This window comes from Pogonomyrmex barbatus, unplaced genomic scaffold (genome assembly GCF_055798465.1).
Source record: "Pogonomyrmex barbatus isolate J1 unplaced genomic scaffold, ASM5579846v1 scaffold3, whole genome shotgun sequence".
NCBI classification, from domain to species: domain Eukaryota; kingdom Metazoa; phylum Arthropoda; class Insecta; order Hymenoptera; family Formicidae; genus Pogonomyrmex; species Pogonomyrmex barbatus.
The window spans coordinates 15,737,733-15,761,708 of NW_028297127.1; the positions used below are offsets into that span (position 1 = coordinate 15,737,733).

Genomic DNA, 23,976 nt, shown 5'->3' on the forward strand with positions numbered 1-23,976 from the left:
TACTTCCGGAATCCGCGGATGCCGTTAATCAGCAAGTCACGAGAATGTCACGCATGGATCGTGTGAGTGCACCGGTTAACTTTCGATTTTTATGCTAAAACGACCGATCCGTTCGATTCGACGGCGATTTCTGCGCGAATCGAGCGTGCTCGATGAAATGTGGCAGGCAAAAAGAAGAAAATATAAGATTTATTTTATTACTAGAGCCAAGTTGTACAGAATGTAAAAGACGATTTCCATCGAAACGCAGCATCTGCGAGAAATTTCTCTCGGCGCGATTAACGAGAACCCGCGCTTTCCATCGATGAATGAAACGAATAATCGCGGAAAGAGCGGCATCCGATGTACCCGCCATCGTCGAACCACCGACACGGTTCTATTGTTTCGCAGCACGCGCGTTTCGCCCGAGCGATCGGCGCCATTTCGCGCGAGCATTTCCAAGAGGAAAGCCGGATTGTCGTCCTCGGGCAGGAAGTAGATCGCCGCGCCCCTTCCTAGTTCGACCTAGACCTACCACCTAGACCTAGACTCGACAGCGGCGCGTCTCATTTCTCGCTCGCGGTTTTCCTCTCCTCGCGCGCGGTGAAACCGTCACCTGTTTCGGGAAACAAACTCCAGTACTTTCACGTCGTTCAAGTGGATGCTATACGATATCGCGATACATTCGTATTTGATTCTAACAAAAAAAAAAAAAAAAAAAAAAAACATTGTGATGGATTAATTTTAAAGAGTAATACCGTTTTGCGAAAAAATATTAAAAACTAAAAAAGATATTTTTGTTTTCTTTTCATTCAAAAATTATTTTTTTTTTCTTTTAATTCAAATTTAAAATGATAATGAAATGATAAAGAAGCGCAAAATTTTCTGTTGCACTCGTGCGAGAATTGTTTCAAAACCGAATGAAAATTTTATTAAACGCATTTTAATTTCGAGCATCGTCGGATGACGGAGTTCCTGACGAAGGAAGTCGGCTATCTCCGATCAGGAAGTGGACGCTGTCGTATGAAGCGCAACACGTACGCCAGGGCAGGCCGCGCCTAGTCGACCTAGACCTAGACCCGCTCTAGCCTTAGAATCCACTCTGCATCAGCCGCTTCATTCCTTTATTTTTACTTCGCCGCGGCCGCACGAGCGCGTGTTACGTAAGGCTGCGGCGCTCTCGGCCCTTCCAACGGCGCCATAAACGCGCTCTCGCACAGCTTTATGAAATTCCTCCCTCTTCGTTTCTCCCCAGATCGGCAATTTTCCTCAACTTTGAAAATATCCCGGCGCATTCGCTCCTCGAGACAAGGAGGGCTGAGCCATGGACATTTTGAACGCGAACGACATTCTACATTCATCATCGATACACGTGTGTGTGTCGAGAATGTAAAAGAGAAAATATATTATTTACAACTACTATTTTTTATATCTTATATTTTATTTCGTGTTAATTCTTTTCGCCGCGAGTACGATATTTTCAAAGTAAAAAAAAAAAAAAGGGAAGAGAGACGGGAAGATTATATCATATTAAGCGACGATGATTTTGATGAGAATCTCATTTCTTGGAGAAAATTTTGATGCGTCAGGAGAACCGTCGAAGCGCTAAAGATAGAATGAGAAACAGTATCTTAATAACAGAAGACATTTATCAGTACACATATTGATCAAGAGCACTTTGAACTCTCGGATTCACTTTCGCCTCGTTTAAGGACGCTTGTTCTCAGATATCGTTTGTAATCAGATCGATCTCATGCATGGTAGCGGCGAAGTGTCTTTTCTGAAATTATCTTATTATCGGCCATCGATCGTTTGTACCAAACAAGATTTCGATCTCACCAAGGTAAATCGCGACAGAAAAATACTTCGGTATAAGCTAGTGCATTTTATGATGACTGATATCCAACAGCTGTATAAATGACTCTCTCTTTCTCTTTTTCTCTCTCTCTCTCTCTCTCTCTCTCTCTCTATCTCTCTCTCTCAATTTGATATTGAGCAATTGCGGAAAGATTCCCGCCTGACAATTTAACAACGATAAGAAATATATAACGCGCACTTAATATAAATTCGATATTTTCTTAAAATTTGATTACGTTTCTTTGAAGTTAGCGAAGATAAATTTAATCCTATCTTGCGATTGCAATATTATATTGGACAAAAATATTGGACGCGTCACGTGAATCTCCATGTGATACTAATGTGTGATATAAAATGCTTTTCTAAATGTAAACATCACAACACGGAAGATAATTTCGCGAAGATTACGTAAATCATGTTATTAAATCGTTGCCTGATAAGCGTACACGTAAATAGGAAGATAGATTTGTATTTAGTGCGTGTCAATATTATCGCGAATTTTTGATAATACTTCAGATAAATATTAATATACACAGTCAGCAATTAGTAAAGAGTATCAAAGTAATAAATTAAACGCATTTTAAATAGAGATTCTATCAAACACTGAGACTATATTATTTATACTAACTGTCCAAAATAAACACTGACAAAATTGTATATACCTTTCTCAAATATTTTATCCTTTTCGAAATGAAATAATTTCGCGAAAAAGAGAGAGATATTACAAAATGTTTCAATAATTAAACTATAAAATAATAAAATAATTTAAATCTAGGCATATGTAATGTACAGAGCTGATATATGTGTCCATCCGCCAGCGTTTTATATTTGGGATTTCTCTCGTGGTGGCAAAGAACTGAACGCGGAAATTTTTCTACGATCTCTTTGCCTGGCTCTTTCGTAAGCGGCTGTTATTCGTCGGCGGATTCGCGCCGTTCTATTTTTTCCGTCGATTTCCCGCGGTAAAAAACTGCGCGCTTGCCCCCTTTTCTTCCGCCCCTCTCCGAAACCGCTCTTCTCCATCCGTTTGCATTTCGCTCGTTCGAAATTACATTGGTGTGTCTGGCGATCTTTTAAAAATATCTCGGGAGTACTTGATCTAGGGCAACCAGGACATTCCTGATCCCCCGATGGCGCGGTTCCCAAATACGCTCATTCTCTGTGCACTTTTTGCCATCGACCGTGAAAAAAAATCGCTCTCATAATCGAGCCGTTTTTCACGTCATTTTTTTTTTTTTATTATCGAGACTCAGCATAGATCGTTTTACGCGATGTTGTACTTTTTGTAACAATAGCGGATATATAGCTGCCGAGTATATCATGGTTTTCTCCAGAATAAAGCAGGCATGCGCGTGTTTGGACAGCTTGTCATTGTTTCCGAAAAAGACCAAAATATTTTGGCAGCATCTGTTTCTCGGTAATGAAGATGCTAATGTATTCGCAGGTTACTTTGACGTCAAACGTTAAGTTCCAGAATGTAATTGATATTCGCATGAAAATCAGGTTTACCCTTGACACAGTACACGTACGAGCGAATGACACGAATCGAAAGAAAAAAAAAAAGAAAAAGAAGGAAGAGTATATTGTAAATCTCTCTAATGTGACATTTATTCCGTAACTCGTGTCTATCTAATGTTTTTCTATAATAGAAACTTTATATTCAAGCGTGTTTCTTTTGTTTTCAAGGTCTTAGGCACACTGTACATTTGGCGAAATTGGACTTGATATTTTTTATGGGATCTCGCGCGACGCGAGGCAATTAGCATGGGAAATTAAACCGTCTTTGAATCGAACGCTTCTATCGCTATTCGGAACCTTGTAACACTTTCGCTTTGACGCGTCGTCAGCGGCAAAATTTGTGCCACCGCCGGTTTGCCAACGCGTTTCGCGCGCGTCACTTTCGTTCCCGGCGTGCTTAAAGGGTCTTTCACACGTTTCCCGAGGCGCTAATGGACGACGAATCGCGGTTCGATGATGATCCGGCCGAAAATAGCGGCGCGCTATTCTATTCTTTCCCCGAGTCGCTATTCCGGTAGCGCCCGCCGTAAGAAGTCTATAAAGCGGTCGACCGCGGACAGAGAGGCAAACATTTCGCTCGATAAACACATCCTTGATTATTTTCTACTTCGCGAACGATCCTCTTCCCTCGTGCCTATCGATCGATATCGGCCGGCCGAACAATCCGACTTTGCGGCAGGCGCGCCGATCGATTTAATGATCGAGATGCCGGAGTATAATCCGTGTAAAAAAAAAAAAATTGCAAGAGAGCATTTTCTCCTTAAAAGACGGGATCCCAAACTGATCGGTTAAAAAGACAGCTAAAAGTAAATTTCGTATACGACACCATGTATACAAAGTTATGTATGTGCGGTCACTCTTACATCGCGAGAGTTGCGCAATGTTTGCGCGGTACAGTGATCTAGATAAAAGGGGCCGATGGCCAATTGGCTCCGACGAAATCGCGGAAAATCGCTCGACGTAGTTTTGGCAGAACGCAAATTCTCTCGCGGATGTACTCGCGCGGTGCAGTGGCCGATACGCTAAAGAAAGCTTTTTGACACAGGCAATAAGGTCGCATTAGTGTCGGTCCACAATAGATGATTTAAGCTTTAAGAAGTAAGAAATTGACCAATTATAATCGAATATGAAAAGAATAATCGATTATGATTGGTCAATTTCTTACGATTTAAAGATTAAATACTTATTGTGGACCGACACTTAGGCAAGACGAATTATTAAAGATTCAGATCAGCTTGAATAGTATTCCATCAAAATAGTAGTTTGTCGTGAATAACGATAGATGTAACTAGAGATATTACGATTCAATAAACAATAAACTACATTTTGGTGGACCTCGAAACGCGAACTATTAAGTGTATTTCATTAAACAAATGTAACTATGATGATCATAATATAGTAGTTTTTAATTAAATAACAATCAACTTATCATAAATTAAAAAATGGGTTTACGGTACATTCCGTGCGTGGAATTTTATTCGCAATTTCTTTAAAGAGCAATTTCATCATCGGGTATCTTAGCAATCTGGTATTAAATTGAAAGCAAATGTTCTTTCTTGTTGATAAAAATTTGAGAAACCTGCTCGTGTATATTTGTGTGTGTGTGTATATGAAAGAAAAAGAGAGATATATTAAGTCAAACATTATAACTTTTTTGGATTAGTTCAATCGCTTTAAGAAAATATATTGAAATATCTTAATAACCCAAAAAAGTTATAATGTTTGATTATATATAATTACATATATAAATATAATTATGTATAAATCGACAGTTTTTCTTTTGTTGTCAACGAACAAAAAAATTTGATGAACTTATTTATTATTGAAATCTTTTCCTATATATATATATATATATATATATATATATATATATATATATATATATATATATATATATTATGAACTTATTGAAATATCTTTTCTATATATATATATATAGGAAATTGAAATTATACATATAAAGTTGTAGTAGTTGAGAGAAGATTTATTGATTTCCTCAAAGCTTAATTTTTCCAAGTAATTTAAATGACTCATCGATTTCAGTCAAGGAAGAGAGCATAAATACAAGAATTCTAGGAAATACAAACTTTCCGTATTATCGTCATCATTTATCCGAATGAAGTTCTACGTATATCCGGTATCGAAAAAGCCTTTAACAGGTTGAATTTTCTCCCGTCCACAACCATCTCCGCCCGCGCGGACCGCAGCGCCTGCCGCAATGGGAACACGGCCGTGCCTTTCGGACGGGGGGGAGAGGAAGGAGGGGGGGGGACCCGGCGACGTTACCAAATCGCTATGGCGTAACATTTTGCTTATTCACGTTCGATTATACAATCTGGCACACTTTTACTCGGAGCGCGGCTCAGCGGCCCTCGAGCGCGCCTCGGTATAGCGTAGTGTCATTACATTACAATTTTGTCTCTTACTTTCCAAACTTTGCGCGGATAGCAATGTCCTCCTTTCTTTATATATACATATAAAGTAAAAAAGAAAGGGCAAAAGAAAAAAAGAAACGAAAAAAATACCTTTATGTACACGTATTTATTTTTTCGTATGTTAAATAAATATTTAAATGTTTTGTGTAACAAACTCGTAAAGTTGTTTTCAAAAGCGTCTTGTGGTTTCCGGGTTCAATTTATACACAATATTTCAATCGAGGAAACAGAGATGCTAAATTTCGTATAAACGTTAGAATAAAATTAACGCAGAGCTATTAGTTCGCTCGCGTTTTTCGTGGCGCATTCTTTGCGAAATTTTACGGGCTAACCGTAGAGTTATTATGGACGGCATATGTGAAAGACAAGCTTACTCCGAGCTACGGAAATGTTCATTAAGGCGCTGTGTTATTAGCAGATTTCGAGCAGCCGCAATTTACGATTCGGTAAACGGCGATCATTTCGTATCTCCGCGCGTACCACGAATGGCGCTTTAAACGCGCCTTAAAGGCGCACGTGGCAATTGTCTTTTTCGACCAAAACGACTTGGGCTCGACAGGCGCGTCGTAAAAAGGAGGTTAAAAACGATCTCGCGGGATATTTTCAATTAGGGAAAGTTCGATCTCATTGTCGAGCGTGTCGCGATGGGGAGCGTGTCGCGGCCTGCGATCATAATAAAACACAACGAGTGTTGTCGCTTCCGCTCGATGCGCCCGCCCTCCCCCCCCGCCCGTCTCTCTTCTATTTTCTTTTCGCGGTGATAATTGATACTCCGCGCTCGCACGCGGAGAATTTCACCGCGATTTTACGCCGGGACGCTTTTCACCTCGAGACCCGCGGCTCGTCAAGAAATCAACCTTGGCGCCGATCCGAGAAACGCGACTGAGCTCTCCGCTATGCCAGCTGCGTACGTTGATCAGCTGTCGATTCCGCGTCGAACTTACGCTTGCTGGCAAAGAAGAGGAGGATTTTCCGCGTCGCGAAATCACACTCGAGAAATCTCCCGACTTCGCGTCCCGATTAATTATATCTCGCGCGCGCCGACCCGAACAGACCCGACTGACCCACATCGTCTGTTCGCGTATGTAATTAATTTCCGCGACACCTTGACGCGGGCGAATTGGTCACACAAACATTCCGACGTCGGTGAGAATTGGTAAAAACCTAAGGCCGAGTGCCCGCAATCCGCAAAGTGTTATTCCGCGTCGTCCTCAATTTTAGAATCGCTGACTTGCTCAATCTTGGAGCCTCCTTCAAAACCTCATTACCGTGGACGAAATTTTTATGCTTAGAATTGAATCGCGAAGAGCTTACGCTTGCTTTCATCATTGAAAAATTCCCTTCAACGTCGCGGAAGCATGAGAAAGCAATTACGCGCAATTTTTGTATTTTTATCATAGATAATTAAAGGGATTAATTTGAATGAGTTAAATCCGAGAGATGTTAAATCGGATAAAATCGTGCTCCTTGTATCGGCGTCCCCTAATTTTACAAGTTTTACAGAATTCTGATTTAGAAAGTTTAAAAATAATTGCTAAGATCGGTAGAAAATTCCTATCCTGCTATCTAGATATCTCTCACGAAGAAAACATCCGCTACTTTGTAACAAAGATTGCATGTATCGAAGGAGAAAACTGCGGGTCTGCGTCTGTCAAGATGCGAGAGCGTAGACGGAAATGCTTCAGCGGCAGGAAGCGAATCTGGGCCGTCGAATCGGAGAACGGCAAGTGGGTCACGAGAACGAGTCGCGCTTTGGAGGTGTCGACGTCGTCGCCGTCGACAGCGACAGCGACAGCGACAGCGACAGCGACGGCGACGAGGACGGCAATCGCTCTCTTCCACGTTCTCCGCGACAAGGCGAATCCTTTCACTTGGCATCTTGGTCGCGGAGGAAGTTCTCCTCTCGCGGTCTCGTCTTAGACAGACTAGATGCTTCCTGCCTTTGCGCGCTCATCGAGAAACTCGCGGCACTTCTTTCTTACGACTATCGCCTTTGAAATCGCGGATTTACGTTCTAATTCCTTTATCACTTTCTCGCCTGCTGAGATTAAAACTGTACGACGCTTTGGTGTTAGTTACTACGTTTACTTTATGATCTGAGTGACCGGTGTATCTAAGCATTTATTAATATCACTTGACGTACGGTATGATTATTATTTTCACCGCACAATGTGAGAAAGCTATACAGAGCGTTTCGTTTGTTATTCCGCTACAGCGGAAAGTGAAATAAGTGTCAGAGATTTGATGTCTCCTAAATTGCGCAATTGGTATGTTGCAGGAAAAATCGCCCGCTTGTTTTAAAAATAAGCAGGAAAAATAAAAATGTTCAAAAAAGGACTAGGCAAAATAGGCATAATGTCAATATTCATTTACATCTCACTCGCGATTGTTTTATTATATTCCGAGCTGCTGCATGGCGTATCGTGCATAAAAATATCGCTTGTACATTTACATCTTTCACATCTTCGCAATTCGTTTAACGAAGATATAAATATTCCCTGATGATTGATTCAATAACGTAATATTTTCAATTTGGCGCGCGCATTGCGTTTTAAAAGATTCTAAAGTAAACCTGATCCTGTCACCCGAGCAAAATGACAGAAAGACACAATACGATGTCGTTAAATCGTAAAATCGTCGAAGCATCTTTCGCTCGCGTGGTAACTCGTCAAAAACGAAAATATTCCGCGTTTGGTTAGTCGGCGATCGAATCGATATCTATGAAGTCGAAATAAACTTCACGGGCTATCGTTACGTCACGACGATCGAGTCTTCAGATGCTACCGTGAGATACCGAAATCACTGTTTCATCGAGTATTCATCGTCCCCTCCCCCGCGAATTCCCCCGCATTCTACCCCCGTCTCCTCCTCTTTTCGACCGCCGATCGATCGCGATGAGAACGGAGATACATCTACTATCGTCGAAATTGCCGATAAGTAAACGAGGTCAAAGAAAAGGCCCGCCTCATTGCAAGTCTAGCGTGAAATCCGAATCGTCAGATTGCTATCCGCTTCCTTCGCCCGTAAAGGGTGAAATTTCGAAATCTCAGACCACTATTCCCGGCTCGGATTTTTGTTTTGTAAATTTTGACATTCTTCCGACGACGACGACGACGACGACGATGACGACGACGACGACGACACGGAATGTCAATCGAGTACCGTTCGACACATCGCGCGACCGGAGCATTATTCGTTATTACTTGTTATTGCCCATTGTTCGAAATCATCAGGTGGATTCCCGGGGGAAAATTTCCTCAGCGGGGCACGCTAATTTCGCCAATTATGTTGTTGTAATAAATTAGAGTTTGAGAACTTACGTGAGGATGGCTGACGGTAATGCAAGTGATGCTGAAGACCTTGCGCTTGATGATGATGGTGATGGTGGGGCGGTCCCATCGTCGGACCCATGGTATGGTTGCTGTGCTGATGGTGCGGCGAGCTCCCCCGATGTGGGTGATACTGGGAGGGATGATGCTGATGAGGATGATAGGTAGGCGACAGGAAGCTTGCCGTCGACCCCGGATATACGCCAGGGCTGTGGCAGGCTGATCTACCGAGTGCTGCTGTCGATAAAGGCGTTCAATAAAAAAGTACATCTCGGAAGTACATCGAAAGTACATCTCTTTTCAAGTTTAAATTCGATCAACTTTTAATCTATCAATCTTACTTGGACGAGCAAAACTATCTTTAAACGATTTAACATCTAATCCACAATTATCGTGTAAATTTTCCTATATAAATAAACATACATCCGTCTCCGAAATACAATCAAGATTTATTAGAAAGATTTAGAATTAAAAATATAATTTTTTTTATAAACTTGGCGTTCGTTCGTCACAAACTTTCTTATCCTTGAAGGTTAATTTTCTGATAAAATTGACTCGACAAGAGCTAGATGAGTCCTATTGGAAGCCAAATGGAAAAATTGGAGGCCAAATGGAACAATTCTTAATGACAACATATTTTATTACAAGCCATTCAAAAATTCCTTTAGCAATTTGGCAAACAAATAATCTTCCAAAGAAGTTGATGTATAAAATAATATTCTCTCTTCGTTTCTTTTAAGGCTTTTCTTTCTAAGATTTTTTTTTTCTCACTTGTGTAAACACGTCAATGATAAAGATCGAGCTCACCCGTCGACAGATGAGAGTGATGAGACGCCAAGCTCGGCTGGAGGGACGAATTAGGATTGAGCCTGGCTTTCAGTAAGAGATTCGCGTCCTCGTTGCCACCGGAGGACGTGCTGGACTCGACGTCGCTGACTCCGCTGTCCGCTGGACTCGCTGGCAGTGATCCACTTCCTGCTTCCAGCCATGAAACAAAGGGAGGAGACGCGTCCTCGGTGATAAATAGTGGACGGAGTTCGCAGCGATAAGACGCGACACCGTCAATTAATCTCGCGCGATTCGGTTCCGCGCGGAACAGCGCGATAAAATAAAATGGAAGGCACTCGAGAGAATTGTATAGAGAGAGAGAGAGAGAGAGAGAGAATCGTTTGCCTTTGAAAATTCTTATTTCGTCAAAAGTGGCATTATATACGCAACAAGGGGAACGAAAAGTGTGAAAAAGTTGAGTCGAAAGTTGTGTGTTTGCGTGATAAATACGAATAATAAAGTGATAAATAAATGAATATCTTTCGCATATTTTTTATTTTTAAGTAAAAATAAAATTATTTTTAAATAAAAGTTATTTAATAAATAGCTACGAGACTTTTGTTTTCGACATTTAAAGTCGTTTTTATTTAACGTTATCGTTCCTTGATTATTCTAAATAATATACTTTTCCATTCTATTTTAATGAACTTTTCAATCTATTTTAATGAACTATCTTCTTCTAATTAATAGAATAAAATTATCCATATAAGATTAGTTAATTTCACTTTCTAATATATTAGTCGGTGTTTCTTTACGCCTGTATTAAAATTCTCCTCGTGTACTTCTCCAAATTTTACTTTTAATCTCCTTCGGAAAATTGTCTGTTTTACGAGAGAGAGAGAGAGAGAGAGAGAGAGAGAGAGAGAGAGAGAGAGAGAGAGAGAGAGAATAGTTTGTCACGAAAATTTCGATACAATTCCTCGCGTCTGACGTCATATGACGGTAAATGCATGTAGTTGAAGCGACCACCATGTCGGTTTAAACATCCTATGAATACCAAGTACACGTCGCAATTACCGAATCGCCGTTTCGCTTTAACATATTACGCGAATGTGATAAATTAGCAGCGATCGACCGGTCCGGCTCTTTGCCAGACCCTAAATTAAAGCCACGCACACGTCGCTTTCGTCCGCCGCTTTAAACAAATTAGATGTCCCATCGAGATGGTCCAGGCGACTCTCGTTCTCTCCCGCTCGTTCGGCTTTATCGAGCGTCGCCGAGCCATGCCATGCCGAACGTGTTTTCGCGCGCGCCGTCAATTAAAGGCATCTTTATGCAACGGGCGAAGGTCATCCGGTCATTGGGTATGCATATCGCTCGCTCTTCCCACGGTACCTCACTCTCTCTCTCTTTCTCTCTCTCTCTCTCTCTCTCTCTCTCTCTCTCTCTCTCTCTCTCTCTCATTCTATCTTTTACTCTCGCGGCGAGGTTAACCGTCTCAAACGAGCCCCAAAGGGTTCTGCACGAGTCATTGCTCTCTTTCTCTTCATATCCTCCCGCCCTCTTTTTTTCTCTCTCTCTCTCTTTCTCTTTATCGCCGTCGTAGTCGTCATCGTCATCATCATCGTCGTCATCATCGTCGTTGTCGTCCTCATCGTTGTGTGTTACGCAAGACGATCGTGCAAGAGGATTGGCGCAAGCCGATAGCCGCGAATCTCACCGATCGACCGACGCCGCTTTATGCAACGATCGACTCGAGTATTTTAAGAACCGTCTTACTTACCCGAATTCCTGCCGAATATGCAACGGTCGGCTCGTTACCGGTGCGCGGCAATTTTTACCGTTGCGCAACGCAACTTTGTGAAATCGACATTGATCCACTAATTGCGACTTACGGATTACGAACGCGGAAATTTGGCTTACGTCGTTATTACACGACTTCTGCGTCGCATTACGATCACGATCACTCTTGAGAAATCGTGCTAAGAGCTTTTCCTTCCTTTTCTCTCCTTCTAACCGTTGTCGCGTCCATTTGTCGCTCTGTTCTTCAATCAATTAGAAACGGTAACGTCGATACACGACGATTGCAATTACTTGACGATACACGTCCAAGTGATCAACTGCGGTTGTCGCTTCGATAATGAACAATGCACAAGAGCTATCGCGTCGCGATCCAATTAACGGATCTTCTTTTACACGATAAATATCTATCCGCGAAATGTCAATTTCGTCTCGTATCTTGATCGTACAATACTCATGGTTATGAAATTCTTGGACGCATATATATTTCATGGAAGACTTATAGGAGCCTACAAATGACGGAATTATTGATGTCACATAAAGAAACGTAAATGACTTTGACATATATTTCTTTCATAATTACAACTAGATTTTCTTAAATAACTCACTCTAGTTTAGGAAACAATGTCGATATTGCGATTAAATCGTGAAAAATGTTATATGGAAAAATGACAAAAAAATTTCGAAGTATTTCTACATTATCCCTATCTATTTTATTTTCTTTTTTTTTTTTTAGTATTTATTGTATGTAGTCGATTTATATGGTATCAACAGTTGATGAGATCTAAATGAAATTGCTCATAATATTAATGTCCATTAAATAGATATATTTAATAAAATACTATCTCAACTTCTCATTTATTGGCTTTTACATTCTTATTCATTTGATATGTAAATACGAGCCATTCTATTTTTATTTTTATTTTGTCTTTTTGTCCTATTATTTCGTGATATTTTATTTTAATATTAAATTGCTCTACATTGAACTATCATCGCATACATATGTCACATTCCTGGTTCTATATTTTTATTTAATATATTTATTTCCATATATCATTCCTATATTTTCATTTTTCGTATCTATATTCGGCGATTTTTTTCTTTACTCCACTAAATATTTCAAATCCATTTTCGGATCTTTCATTTTTCTCCTTCCACATTCTTTTATATTGCATTATTAAGTTGCATTGCAAATTCGTTCGATATTAAAAATATATAAAAATAGTACATCTTGAAATATAAAAAAATATAAAAAAATTCCATCTTAGCGCTACCGTGATTTATCATCGAGGCACAATTATAGCGACGATCCTCGATCCCATTGACGTTTTTTCTAAAATCCCGTTGATGCGCCCTCGGGATCTTACCTGGCGTATTCGTCGTGGCGATGGCGGCAGTGGTGTAAGGCGGTTGGCCCATCTGTGCATGACCGGCCAAGTGTCGGCCGTATCCGTTTGGCAGGCCCAGGCCATGCTGCTGGGGATGCTGGGAGAGAATACCGTGGAGCAGACGAGTCCCCGTGCTGCTGGTGGTCGTCGCGCTGGTGGATCCCGGCTCAACTTTTACGCTCGCGAGGCCCAGCTGCTCCTTCTCGCCCGTGTCGTGCGGCTGAACTTCCCTGGTATCCACTGTAACGAGACGACAAGATACATCGTTATTTAGACATTAATCTTCCTTGGCTTAATACTAACACGAATACAAACAAATTAATGTAGATGAGGTGTGAAACGCCAAAGATTGTGTGAAAGTAGATTTGAAGTATTTGATAAAATAATTTTTTTTATTTTTTTTAGTTCATATCGAGCAAAATAAATACAGAAAAATTGACAGAATTGATTATTACAGTATAAATACCAGAAGAATAATATTTTAAAAAAAGGTATATTTGAAATATGAAGATGTTTCTTAAATTTATGCAATTATGAGTGAATTTATCAGATACAATTTTTTTGTCTTTGCGCTCCCTATTTTTTTCACACGTTTCAGTTTACTCCAGTTATCTAAAATATAAGATCGTGTTTTATTTTCTTCAAATGTAAAGGAAATCTCATAAATGATCAAAAGATCAGCTAACGGATTGTTATCTCAGACATTGAAGCACAGAATATTCTTTATTTCCCGTGCCATCAAAACATTTATAAGCGCAGTTACGGACCGATCTCTTATTAATGAGAAATGACGTTTCGAGATAAATCACTCGACTCATGATTCGTATTGCACCGGGCGTTGCTACATCCAGATTAAGTGAATTCAGTTTGTCCATTGGAAGATAAACATATCTCCTCGCCGGTCGATATAATTAAGCGTAGTCATAGGCGGATAAACCTTCTCACGAGGAGAGGAACGACAGAAGGAGAAGGGAAAAAAAGCCGCGGCTCGGGAGGCGTTCTCGAGGAACTCGCGCTGGCTGCCGAGAGGAAGTGAAAGCCGGCGTCTCTCCTTGACCCACTGCAACGTTTCTACCTTCCTTTCAGGCGGTGCCGAGCCGCGGCGGCTTCATTAAGCAATTTCTCGCGGCAGCGGGCCCGAAAAATTCGCGTGGAAAATGGCCGAACGACGAACGACGGGATTCAAGTCGAACGACGGGATTCGAGCGAGGCGCGACGCGAGAAGTTCACTTCTCTCGATCGAATGTCTTCGATGTGTCGTTGGCAAAGACGCAAAAATTCTACGCCATTAATCTTCGCTTTCGGAAGATCGATAAAAATTGCGCAACGTTACGGCTCTCTCGTTACGCAATAAAAAATATTAGATATTCGATGCCCACCTCATTAATTTAAATTTATTTTGCTCAACAAATTTATTTATTCCGAGCATCGAATTCTATGCGTATACAAATTGCTTCCACATAAATTCTCATGTAAATTTCAATCAATTATTGAAAATTTTATGAATTTTGTTAATTTTGCAAGCGCAATTCTGCAATTATAATTTTTCATTTTTTTATTATCGTTTGTCGTCATCAACGTTGCTATTCGTTAAAACGGATTCAGTTTTTGCGAAGTAAAAGTTGTTTTGGACACATCCGTCAGAATAGATCTCTGTAATAATAAAGCGAATCAAAGAGATTGGACTCGGAGATCAATAAAATCGTTTAAAAGCCAACGCTCAGCACGCCGCGGCAGCGTAGCAGATTACAGGCCGGTATTTCCATAAATAATTTTCGCCTCCGCTATAGAAATTGCGTATCTCCGCGGCTTCGTAAGAGCCGCAACATCGTAATAATCACGGATGCGTTACTTACCACGGAAACAAAGAATGTAACATCCGTAGACCTTTCCAATTATCGCTACATACAGCATTCGCAATAGAAAGGTTGACCGTTATCGCGTAATTCTTAAAAAATTATGACCGTCGATTTTATCGCTGAAAAAATATTGCGCGTCGCGTTTAACCAATTACTACAATTTCAGATAAGACGAAAGTTTCAGATAAGACAAAAATTTAATGTTGCATAGTACAGTGCGTTTACATGTAACGAAAATCAAGACGCATACGAGCACGACTGCGACGCGAATCGATTATGACGTCACCGCGGGACATCGATCCGTGAATCGACTCGGTAATTGCACGATCGCGCAGATCGAAAAATCATGACTAAATTTAGCGCCGTGTGTACCAGGCGCCAGATTAATTAGGAATTATGTTTTTTTGGTAAATGTAAATGTGCTGTCCTTACTAAATTACATCACGATTCGATCAGAAATCCTCGTACTTTTTCTCAATAAAACATGTCGCGAGGAAGACTAATACGCAAATCGTATTCTTTTTCAATCGAAGAGTGTAACTCGTAATATTTATTTTTAGAGATCCGCCGCGAACAAGTAGGATGCACGTGTTCCAAACACTTCAAGGCTCCCGGAAGTAAACGATGCTCCGGCATTGTTCAAAACTACTGTCCCGTGCACCTTTGCCGGCACATCCAGGCCCGATGCGCCAGACCCAAGTGTGCCATTTCGCATTTTTATCACGCGCGCAATCCCCCATGAAGATTTAATCGACCTCGGGGACCTCAACGATCGTATATCTTCATTATTCGCCGCCGTGTATTTCGGGAAAGCAAAAAAAAGTTAGATGTCGTTGAGCTAAAAAAATATTTACCTATCGTCAAAATTGGTCTTCATTTCTCTTTAACGTTAGTTTTAATCGTAGTAAAGAATTTCTTTTTTAAATTAATTATTTTCATTACGAAATCTTACGTCAAAGAACTACTGCTACTCTTTTTCCTCAATCTTTCAGCATCCCGATGGATCGGCCGAGATAAATCAAAGAGTGCGCGACGCCCGTCGGCACTCTGTGCTCTCGGCACAATCGCGAATGGGAGATAAATCTCCTCGCTCGCCCACCGGAAACTCGCAAGGGTGACGCGACCTTGCTTAGCCTTGACTCGCCCTCGAATGTCGCGAAGGCAGGATGGGTGTCTAGCCGCATCGACCGCGCGCGTTTCGTGCCGTCGGTTCGAGTTTTCACAGCGTTTTCACCTTCTGCGCGGCGCTTCCTGCCCGTTTCTCCCGTACCAGAAGCCGACTTCCGGCGTATCGACATGTCGGCAAGGTTTCACCGTAATCACCATTACCACGTCCTGGTTTTCATAGTTTCTAAAAGTCCGAGACTCGTTTCGCGCTCGCCCGCGGACTATCATTCGGAGATCCGATCGTTAAATTATATGCACCGCGCAGAAACTTTAATCACCATAACGAGACTAAGCATGAAACCATGATTAAGCGAGAGAAGAAAGTGTTCTTCAAAGAAATCTAAAATTCGCCGATTCAAATACATATAATATATACATATGCAACATGAATACATATGAATTATTACATGATTTTTTACGATGATCGCTACTCTGTAAAAATCGTAAAAAATTGTTTCACTCGTATTCTTTAAAAAAAAAAAAAAAAAAAAAAAATTAAACGAGATATAAATTATATTTGTAAAAAATAAATAGCATCTAAAGCATCTCCGTTATACAATTTTCGCGCTCGCAAAAGTATCGCGATATTTAATAAAATATCGCAAAAGTCGCGAAAGGTTCCCGCGATCAAGAGAGTCACTCGAAAAATTAACCGATTGCGAATTTCCCTTCTGTCGACAAAATTTTTTAAAGGCCACTTCGAAACAGCTACGAAAAACGGGTTTGCATTTCGTAGTTGCTCGATCGTATACGCGCCCCTCGATTGTGTGCGTAAGCACGTGCATGAGCAGTACGTAAGGTCAGCGTTTGGCCGGGCCACGCAACTTTCTCGCGCACGCACACGCACATACACACACGCACGCATATACGCACACGCACGCATATACGCAGAGGCGCGTGGTCCCGGTGCGGCGTGGCCGGCATTGCGTAACGGTAACGACTCTCTCTTTCTATGTGACATCACGTGCGTCCGACACGCAGCGGAGAAGCGACGGCTCTTTTGCATGTGAGAGAGGCACGCACCGTATGTACGAGCATGTACCTACGCACACAGACGCACACAGACGCACACAGCAGCACACAGCAGCACACGCCCGCATTGCGCCGTGTCGAAAAAGGAGACACGTTCACATCTCGTGAGACGTTGAAATCCAGATTCGCCCGACTTTCGTCATCGGCGTGTTCACACGAAACGAGAAAAAAAAAAAAGAAAAGGAAAGGAAGAAAAAAATGTTCGAAGACAGCGGTGTTGTTATGATCGATCCCTGTCGAGCGACACGCGATTATCGATCGAACTTGCACGACGGAAAATGCATGTGTTTTTAGTTCGCGACTCTGATACCTATTTCTAGCAATGTAGATTAACTTTCATCTCGGTTCTCAATTTGCTTCTCTTCTTTTTCCAATTCGAAAAATTGCAAAAAGATAAAGGATAGACTCATACCGTAGATTAAAGTTAATCTACGTTGATAGAAATAGATACGAGTGACATTTTGCGTACGATAAAAAAAAGTAATATGTTCGAATATAAACAATAATGATAAATATTGTTTTGCCATAATGATAAATATTAAAAGGCGTATGTAAAACAACCTGTGAGTATCATTGATATCGATTCTTTCGCCGGAAGCAGCCACTATCATTAACAGAGCGTAACCAGTCGTCGTAGTTTTGCAGTGCGTGCGGTACGCACACAATGACGAGTTAGAAACGCAGCAGGTGCTTATGCACTTCCGTGCGCGCCCGTGGCGAGACATTCCTTTTCGGAGAAAAAAATGGAAAATGGAAAATAAAACGTCGTGAAAACTATAATTCCATTTATCACACAGAATCTTAAAGAAAGCCCACGTTTTCTTTTTCCTAAGACCTAAAAATCATTGTAATCATGCATAATTCATTAATCATTTTTGGCTTTCATATTCCATTCATTTTGCCTCCACGCGTATTTGTTGAATTTAATACTAAAACATTAAAGCTTCTTCTCCCGGGAAATATAATTTTAGTCGTACTAAAATATATTGTAATGAAATATTCAGAATTATAAAATCAGTATAACCGTTGGAAATCGAAAATTATATGTATTTGTTCGTATTCAATGTTATACCACATTACTAATTCTCTATTATTGTAATAGAGAATCTCTTTTTTATTTCATGTTTTTTTTATCGATCGGATATGGAGATATAATTGACGGAGCAGAACAAATTATCTCTAGCCATCTATCTCTTCTTTTGCTAATAGATGCATCATGAAGCGACGATACGGAAGGTTATATCTCGTTGATTATACGTGTTATGATTAAAGTATGCATGTGAATGCATGTAGTGCAGACCGCGATTAAAGCGGAATCGATCATCTCGCGTTTCCGCATGCTATCGTCAGCGCGCGGTTAATCACACAATTATCGGACGACGGCATATGTCATTACGTAATTTCGCGATCGTTTATCGCTTTGTATATTAATGAAGCAACTTCTTCATACCCGCAAGATTCCCTTAATCCTTTCCGCGCGAAATTAAATGAATCGATCGATAAGGATATTTAAGAAAAATTCGATATTTTAAAGAAATGAGAATATCGAAAACACTTGACGTAAAAATGTAGACTATATAGTTATGTAGGTATTTATTTCAACTCTTATTTTCTCGCTTGCATTCCTCGAACGTTTATTTATCTTTTTTTTTTTTCAATTCAATTCAATCGAGAAACTCTGAAAAAGTTAAATATGCGATTTATGCATACGTATCGAGAAGTAAGTGACATTATACAGGTTATGGAATTTAAAAAAATTTTAATTCGGCTCGCGTGACTTCTGCGAACGTGTTTCGATAAACGCAGATAAGAAAAATATGGTAAATGCGGTAAGTGATATTATAATGGCCGGAAAAGAAGCGCGGTTGTTATGACGACGCGCAAGAATAAAAGTGAGCTATTCGCGATCGATATCGACGAATACGACCCGACACTAATCGAGGTCGTTAAAACATTACGAGCGTGTTAATTTACAGACGGTGTCAATTCGATATTTACCGGAATCTCAAAGTCGGAAAGCTGTTAATTTACTCTGATAACGTAACACAATACGAAATAACGTAACACAACAAATATTTCATTAATCGGAAAACGTAGAAAATCAAATGAAACGAATGGTACAAAAAAATCTACTCGCTTAATGATCGTGCAACGTTCTTCCATGTGATGATGAACACTTCCAATGATAAAATCAACGTACGAAATACAAATTGTACGAAAGCAAATTGAATTTTTTTGATCAATATTTCATATTTTATATAATATAGAAAATTCGTATAATTAGTGAAAATTCTAAATAATTTCAACGATTATTCTATAATTATTGAAAACGTTCAAAGTTCCTGAAATTTGTTCAATTTCAATTTTTTTAATTATTTTAAATAGATATATAATATGATATGATATATGATGTAAGAGAGAGATGTGTGAGAGAGAAAAAGAGAAAGACAGAGAGCGCGCATGGTGATAAGCATTTCTCATTTTGCTCTAATTAATCTCGAAATGCAAATAGCTAACAGGAAGAGAGCTCCTGGGCGAAACGGGAAATATATAGCCGCACAATGGCAGTAATTACCGAATGACGGCATTTTGACGCATCAATACGATAAAATAAACAATAGCGAATTGGCCGATCGATAAGTCTGCCGCTAATTAACGGCATTAATTCGCTGCCTGACACGCTGGCACAAATCGCCGACATAAAGAAACCATTATAGCGGCGCTCGCTAGCGTCTCTCACATTAACGGATTGCCAAAGCCGGAAGTTTCGATAGCGGAAACGACAAGCCGCGCTGTGTGAGCGACCCACTTCGTCCATCTCCGACGAAATCGAGAGTGCCTCCGAGCATGCGTGCGTTTACGTTTTGTGTGTGTGTGTGTGTGTGTGTGTGTGTGTGTGTGTGATTGCACACGATGTATGGATGTTTCGCGCGAAAGAAACCTGGTTCTCGCGCGCATGGAGAATTAACAGATTACAACTCTTTTCTCTCTTTCCGTCCTTCCCTTATTTTCTACCCTCACTTAAATTGCCGATTGCATTTAAATTTTGAATTAACTTCCTCGCATCGTTTAATTTACCTCCTTCTGATTAATTCATTTTCCATTATCTTCGGTAACAAACGTCGTTTACATTATGGCACGGATCCACGTTGCACATAATTCGTACCTTCTTGCAATTAATTAATTAATTTCGTTTACATTGTTTCGCATGGCGCCGTGTTGCATATTTGTTTAAGAGAAATAAGCGCAAGCTACATCTATCTTATATTTACCGGAAATTTCTTTTACAAATTATATCATTATTATTAGAGACATTCACATAGCAAGATTAGTAGTAATAAGAGAAATACAAATTCTTCTCTGTGTGAAGCTTTTGTCCATTTCAGCGGTTCTTTTTCGCAACAAGAAGATACGAGAAAGTGTCATAAAGTTTTCTAAAAAAAGGTCCTAATGGACGAACCGCAACTTATTTTCGAATTGTCACCAATCCAACGGTCTCCAATCGTAGCGCTATCCTTCCACATTCAAGGAAGAAATGACGGCACACCGGGACCAATGACCTATTTTCGTAACCGAATAGCTGCTCTCACCGAAGAGCGAGCATTTTCCATTGTCCTAAAGAATTCTCTACACACGAAAAACGGACGTATATAGCCGAACAAAGTACGTACGCCCATTTCCTTCGACGGGTGAAAAAAGAAACTGATGCACGGAAAGGGACAGGAATAATAAATGGAATATAATAAATTGCTCTTCCGTAACAGAGGCGGGCACACGGAAGAACGGAAAAAAATATATGCAAAGTGAAACTGGAAGTAGAAATGTAGGAGCACTTTTAACTTTTCTGCATGTCAACATAACTTTCGCGTAAGGCGTCTTATTTTTCTTTGTAACGGTCTCAAGTTTGCCTGCTATTTAATTTCACGAAGATCGATAAAAAGTAACCTTATATAAAAAATATATTGTGTACCTAAAAGGACATGAGCTTGTACATTTGGTTGACTCATGTCAATTAATACGCAACATTAAAAATAATATCGCAATTTTTTTCTTCAACTCGTCTGAAATAAATGAATGTTACAGGTTTGAAATACTGGTGAAAGGAATTGCCAATCCCCGACGTTGGACATTATTGGATAAATTCGAGAAAAAGATCCACTCATTTTCAATGAAACCCATGTTACCGCATCGTGTCTTGCGTAGAGGAAATGAAAGGCTCGGAGAAGAATGTGAGGGTGAAGGGATGGGCCGCACGGGGCGCGAAAGCGAGGGAAAGAACGAGAGGAAAGGTATCGGAACAGGCATACGTTTTAAAGGGATTCACAACGGTCGAGTGAATTCTTTCTCACGGGGGTGGGCAACCCTTCTCTCCTCATTAGAGCGTAAAATCGGGGTCCGGAGTGCGCCGAGACGTACCGTTAAGCGCGTATGGATTGCGAGAAACTGGGTTACCCATTCCCGCAGGATCTGATGCCTCACTTTAACGGTACCTCCTGGCAGCATCATGGGCTACATTCCGATGAGCAGGTAAAAGGGCAAAAAGGGCACGGTCCTTAAACTATCTCATCCTGTGGCTACTTTCATCCATTGTGTCGATGAAAATATCGACTCTCACTTTTCCTCCATTATTAAATAAAAAATAAAAAAAAAAAAAATAAAAAAAAAAAAGGAACTATCTTCTGACACAATTTTCTTTCAGAATGAGAACTTTTTTTCAACACGTAACCCTTTCGATGTAAAACTTTCTCTACGATTAAAGTCATGCAAGTTTATGACACAAATTGACAACTAGAATTGTTTAATGGTTAAGAAAACACTAAAATTTTACAGTGATCTCTTCTATTGTTATCTCGAAAATAAAATACAAAATATTTAGTACACTGTTTACTTATTGTTTAAAAAGTTTCTCAGCTTTTTCTCTTCGTTAAATATAAATAGTGAAATATTTTAGTCTATATATTCTTGTCATATTCTAGACATATTTATAATTAAATGTACTTAATATGTTTACCACGTTTAAAGTTATATACTAATTTGTTTTTCTCAAAGTTAAAAATAAAAAAATATTATCACACATAACCTTTTTAATGATTGAAAAATGATGTAAAAGAAAAATAATATCTTCGTTTTCGAACTGAATAAATGTATGCGATAAAGTTTAATTATATATATAATATCCGCGCTTATTTGCTGTAAGGTAGTAATTTTAATGAAAAGTAGTTGCTTATGCAAGACGAAATAATATCTGTTCGGAAAGGGTTAAAGGTTACGTGCGAGCATCGTTATCAGAATCGTTTTCTCTTCTTACGAGAAGTCTCGGAGAAGTTTCATTTGATCGGCAGATTTAATTAACCGAACCGAAGGCGGTGCGCAAACACAACGTCGCGACTCCAGTTGTTTCTCGCAAAGGACTCATTACGTAAGGCAACAACGTAGGAATCTAATTTCTCAATTGCGCAAGCCGGACCTCCGTGTGCGTTAGGCCATATCGGTATTTGGTGAACTTTCTTTTTCCACCGTGTTTCTCTCTCACGGGACAGCCCGCGACTCCCTCGCTGGTCTCGCCCATTCGAGAACGAGAATTGCCACAATTCGCCGTAAAGGTCACTGGCCAGTTCGTGAATTACCGGCCCGTTAATTCGCGCGCAAACGAGGATTACCGGAGAGACGAGCGGAGGAGGGATGCAGAAGGATGTCAAGGACAGGCGCCGGGAACGACGATCACGATGACAATCACGACGACGACGGTGATGCCGATGACGACGACGGCAACAACGCGATGACGGCGCGGTGTCGTTTTTCTCTTTCGGTGGAGAACTCGAATGTCCGGGATTGTCGTCGCTTCGATTGGAAAATAGACACCCATTTTCGAAGCGCCCGAGGAGTACCGCCGTGCTACATTGTGCAACGCGAACCACGCGTAACAGCCGCTCCGTATAAAACGCGAGTATTACATAATGTTAATCGTGCCGCAGCACCGCCGTCGGCCTCTACGCGATGATATAATAACGCGGGCACGAGCTCGTCGTGGTATCATCGGCCGTTAGATCTCTCTTTTTTTTTTTCGCTCGTCAAACTGTCCATCGCGCGCGCGTGAATACGGAATGAGAGAGGGTCGGTCGCGAACGTCGGGAGCAATTATGACAGTGGGCCATGGTTAGACATATGTACTCTTCTGTGATAAAATTATAATAGCCGTCATAAAACCGCTTCCAAGTAGTGGCAGAGTTCCATTTGTCATTTTTCATAAACAGAACAAGCCTGTTGCTCGTCTCAATGTGTCTCCGCTATACGGTTTTACTATTATTATTATTATTATTATTATTATTATTATTATTATTATTATTATTATTATTATTATTACATTGTAGAATCTAACAGAATTGTAGAAGCTTACAGATCTGAATTCGCTTATTCTTCATATTTACCCCTTCTGGAGACACGGAGACTGAAGAAGAAGAAGATATTTTCAATATTTTCATAATTAATATACATCTTTATTCTCTCCATTTAGTTGTTTATAATAACGCAACCAAAACTCGCCTTTCCTCGCCTCAAAGCTGCAACGTGCATCCGGGAACGAAATGCATCCTTTTTACACCCCCTTCCGTCGGGTTCCACAGAAATCGAACAAAAAGCGCGGGCAAGATTACACGGTTTCCCCGGTTTCAGGCGCTTCTCAGGGGAGAGAGAGAGAGGGAGAGAGAGAGAGAGAGAGAGAGAGAGAGAGAGAGGAGGGGAAAAAGAAAAGGAGAAGAACTACACCCTACGCCTCGTTGCTATAATAGTCTAGGCGGCTCTAGCGTAGGCTCTCGCCTAGCCCACAACACGCTCTACTATGTAG

General features: G+C 40.5%; 1 protein-coding gene across 10 annotated transcripts in view; it reads right to left on the minus strand.

The window, feature by feature from the left end:
• Eip74EF (Ecdysone-induced protein E74) overlaps positions 1–23,976 on the minus strand; it is a 187,810-nt gene that overhangs the window by 24,776 nt on the left and 139,058 nt on the right. For 6 of the 10 annotated variants that reach the window (XM_089079945.1, XM_089079947.1, XM_089079949.1 and 3 more), the window contains 3 exons: positions 13,054–13,314; positions 9,926–10,096; positions 9,110–9,355 (listed from right to left, as the gene is read on the minus strand). In XM_089079945.1, coding sequence (XP_088936071.1) covers positions 9,110–9,355; positions 9,926–10,096; positions 13,054–13,314 — 678 coding nt within the window. The remainder of the gene's footprint in view (positions 1–9,109; positions 9,356–9,925; positions 10,097–13,053; positions 13,315–23,976) is intronic. The other 4 variants (XM_011640015.2, XM_011640012.2, XM_089079948.1 and 1 more) reach the window with 3 other exon arrangements.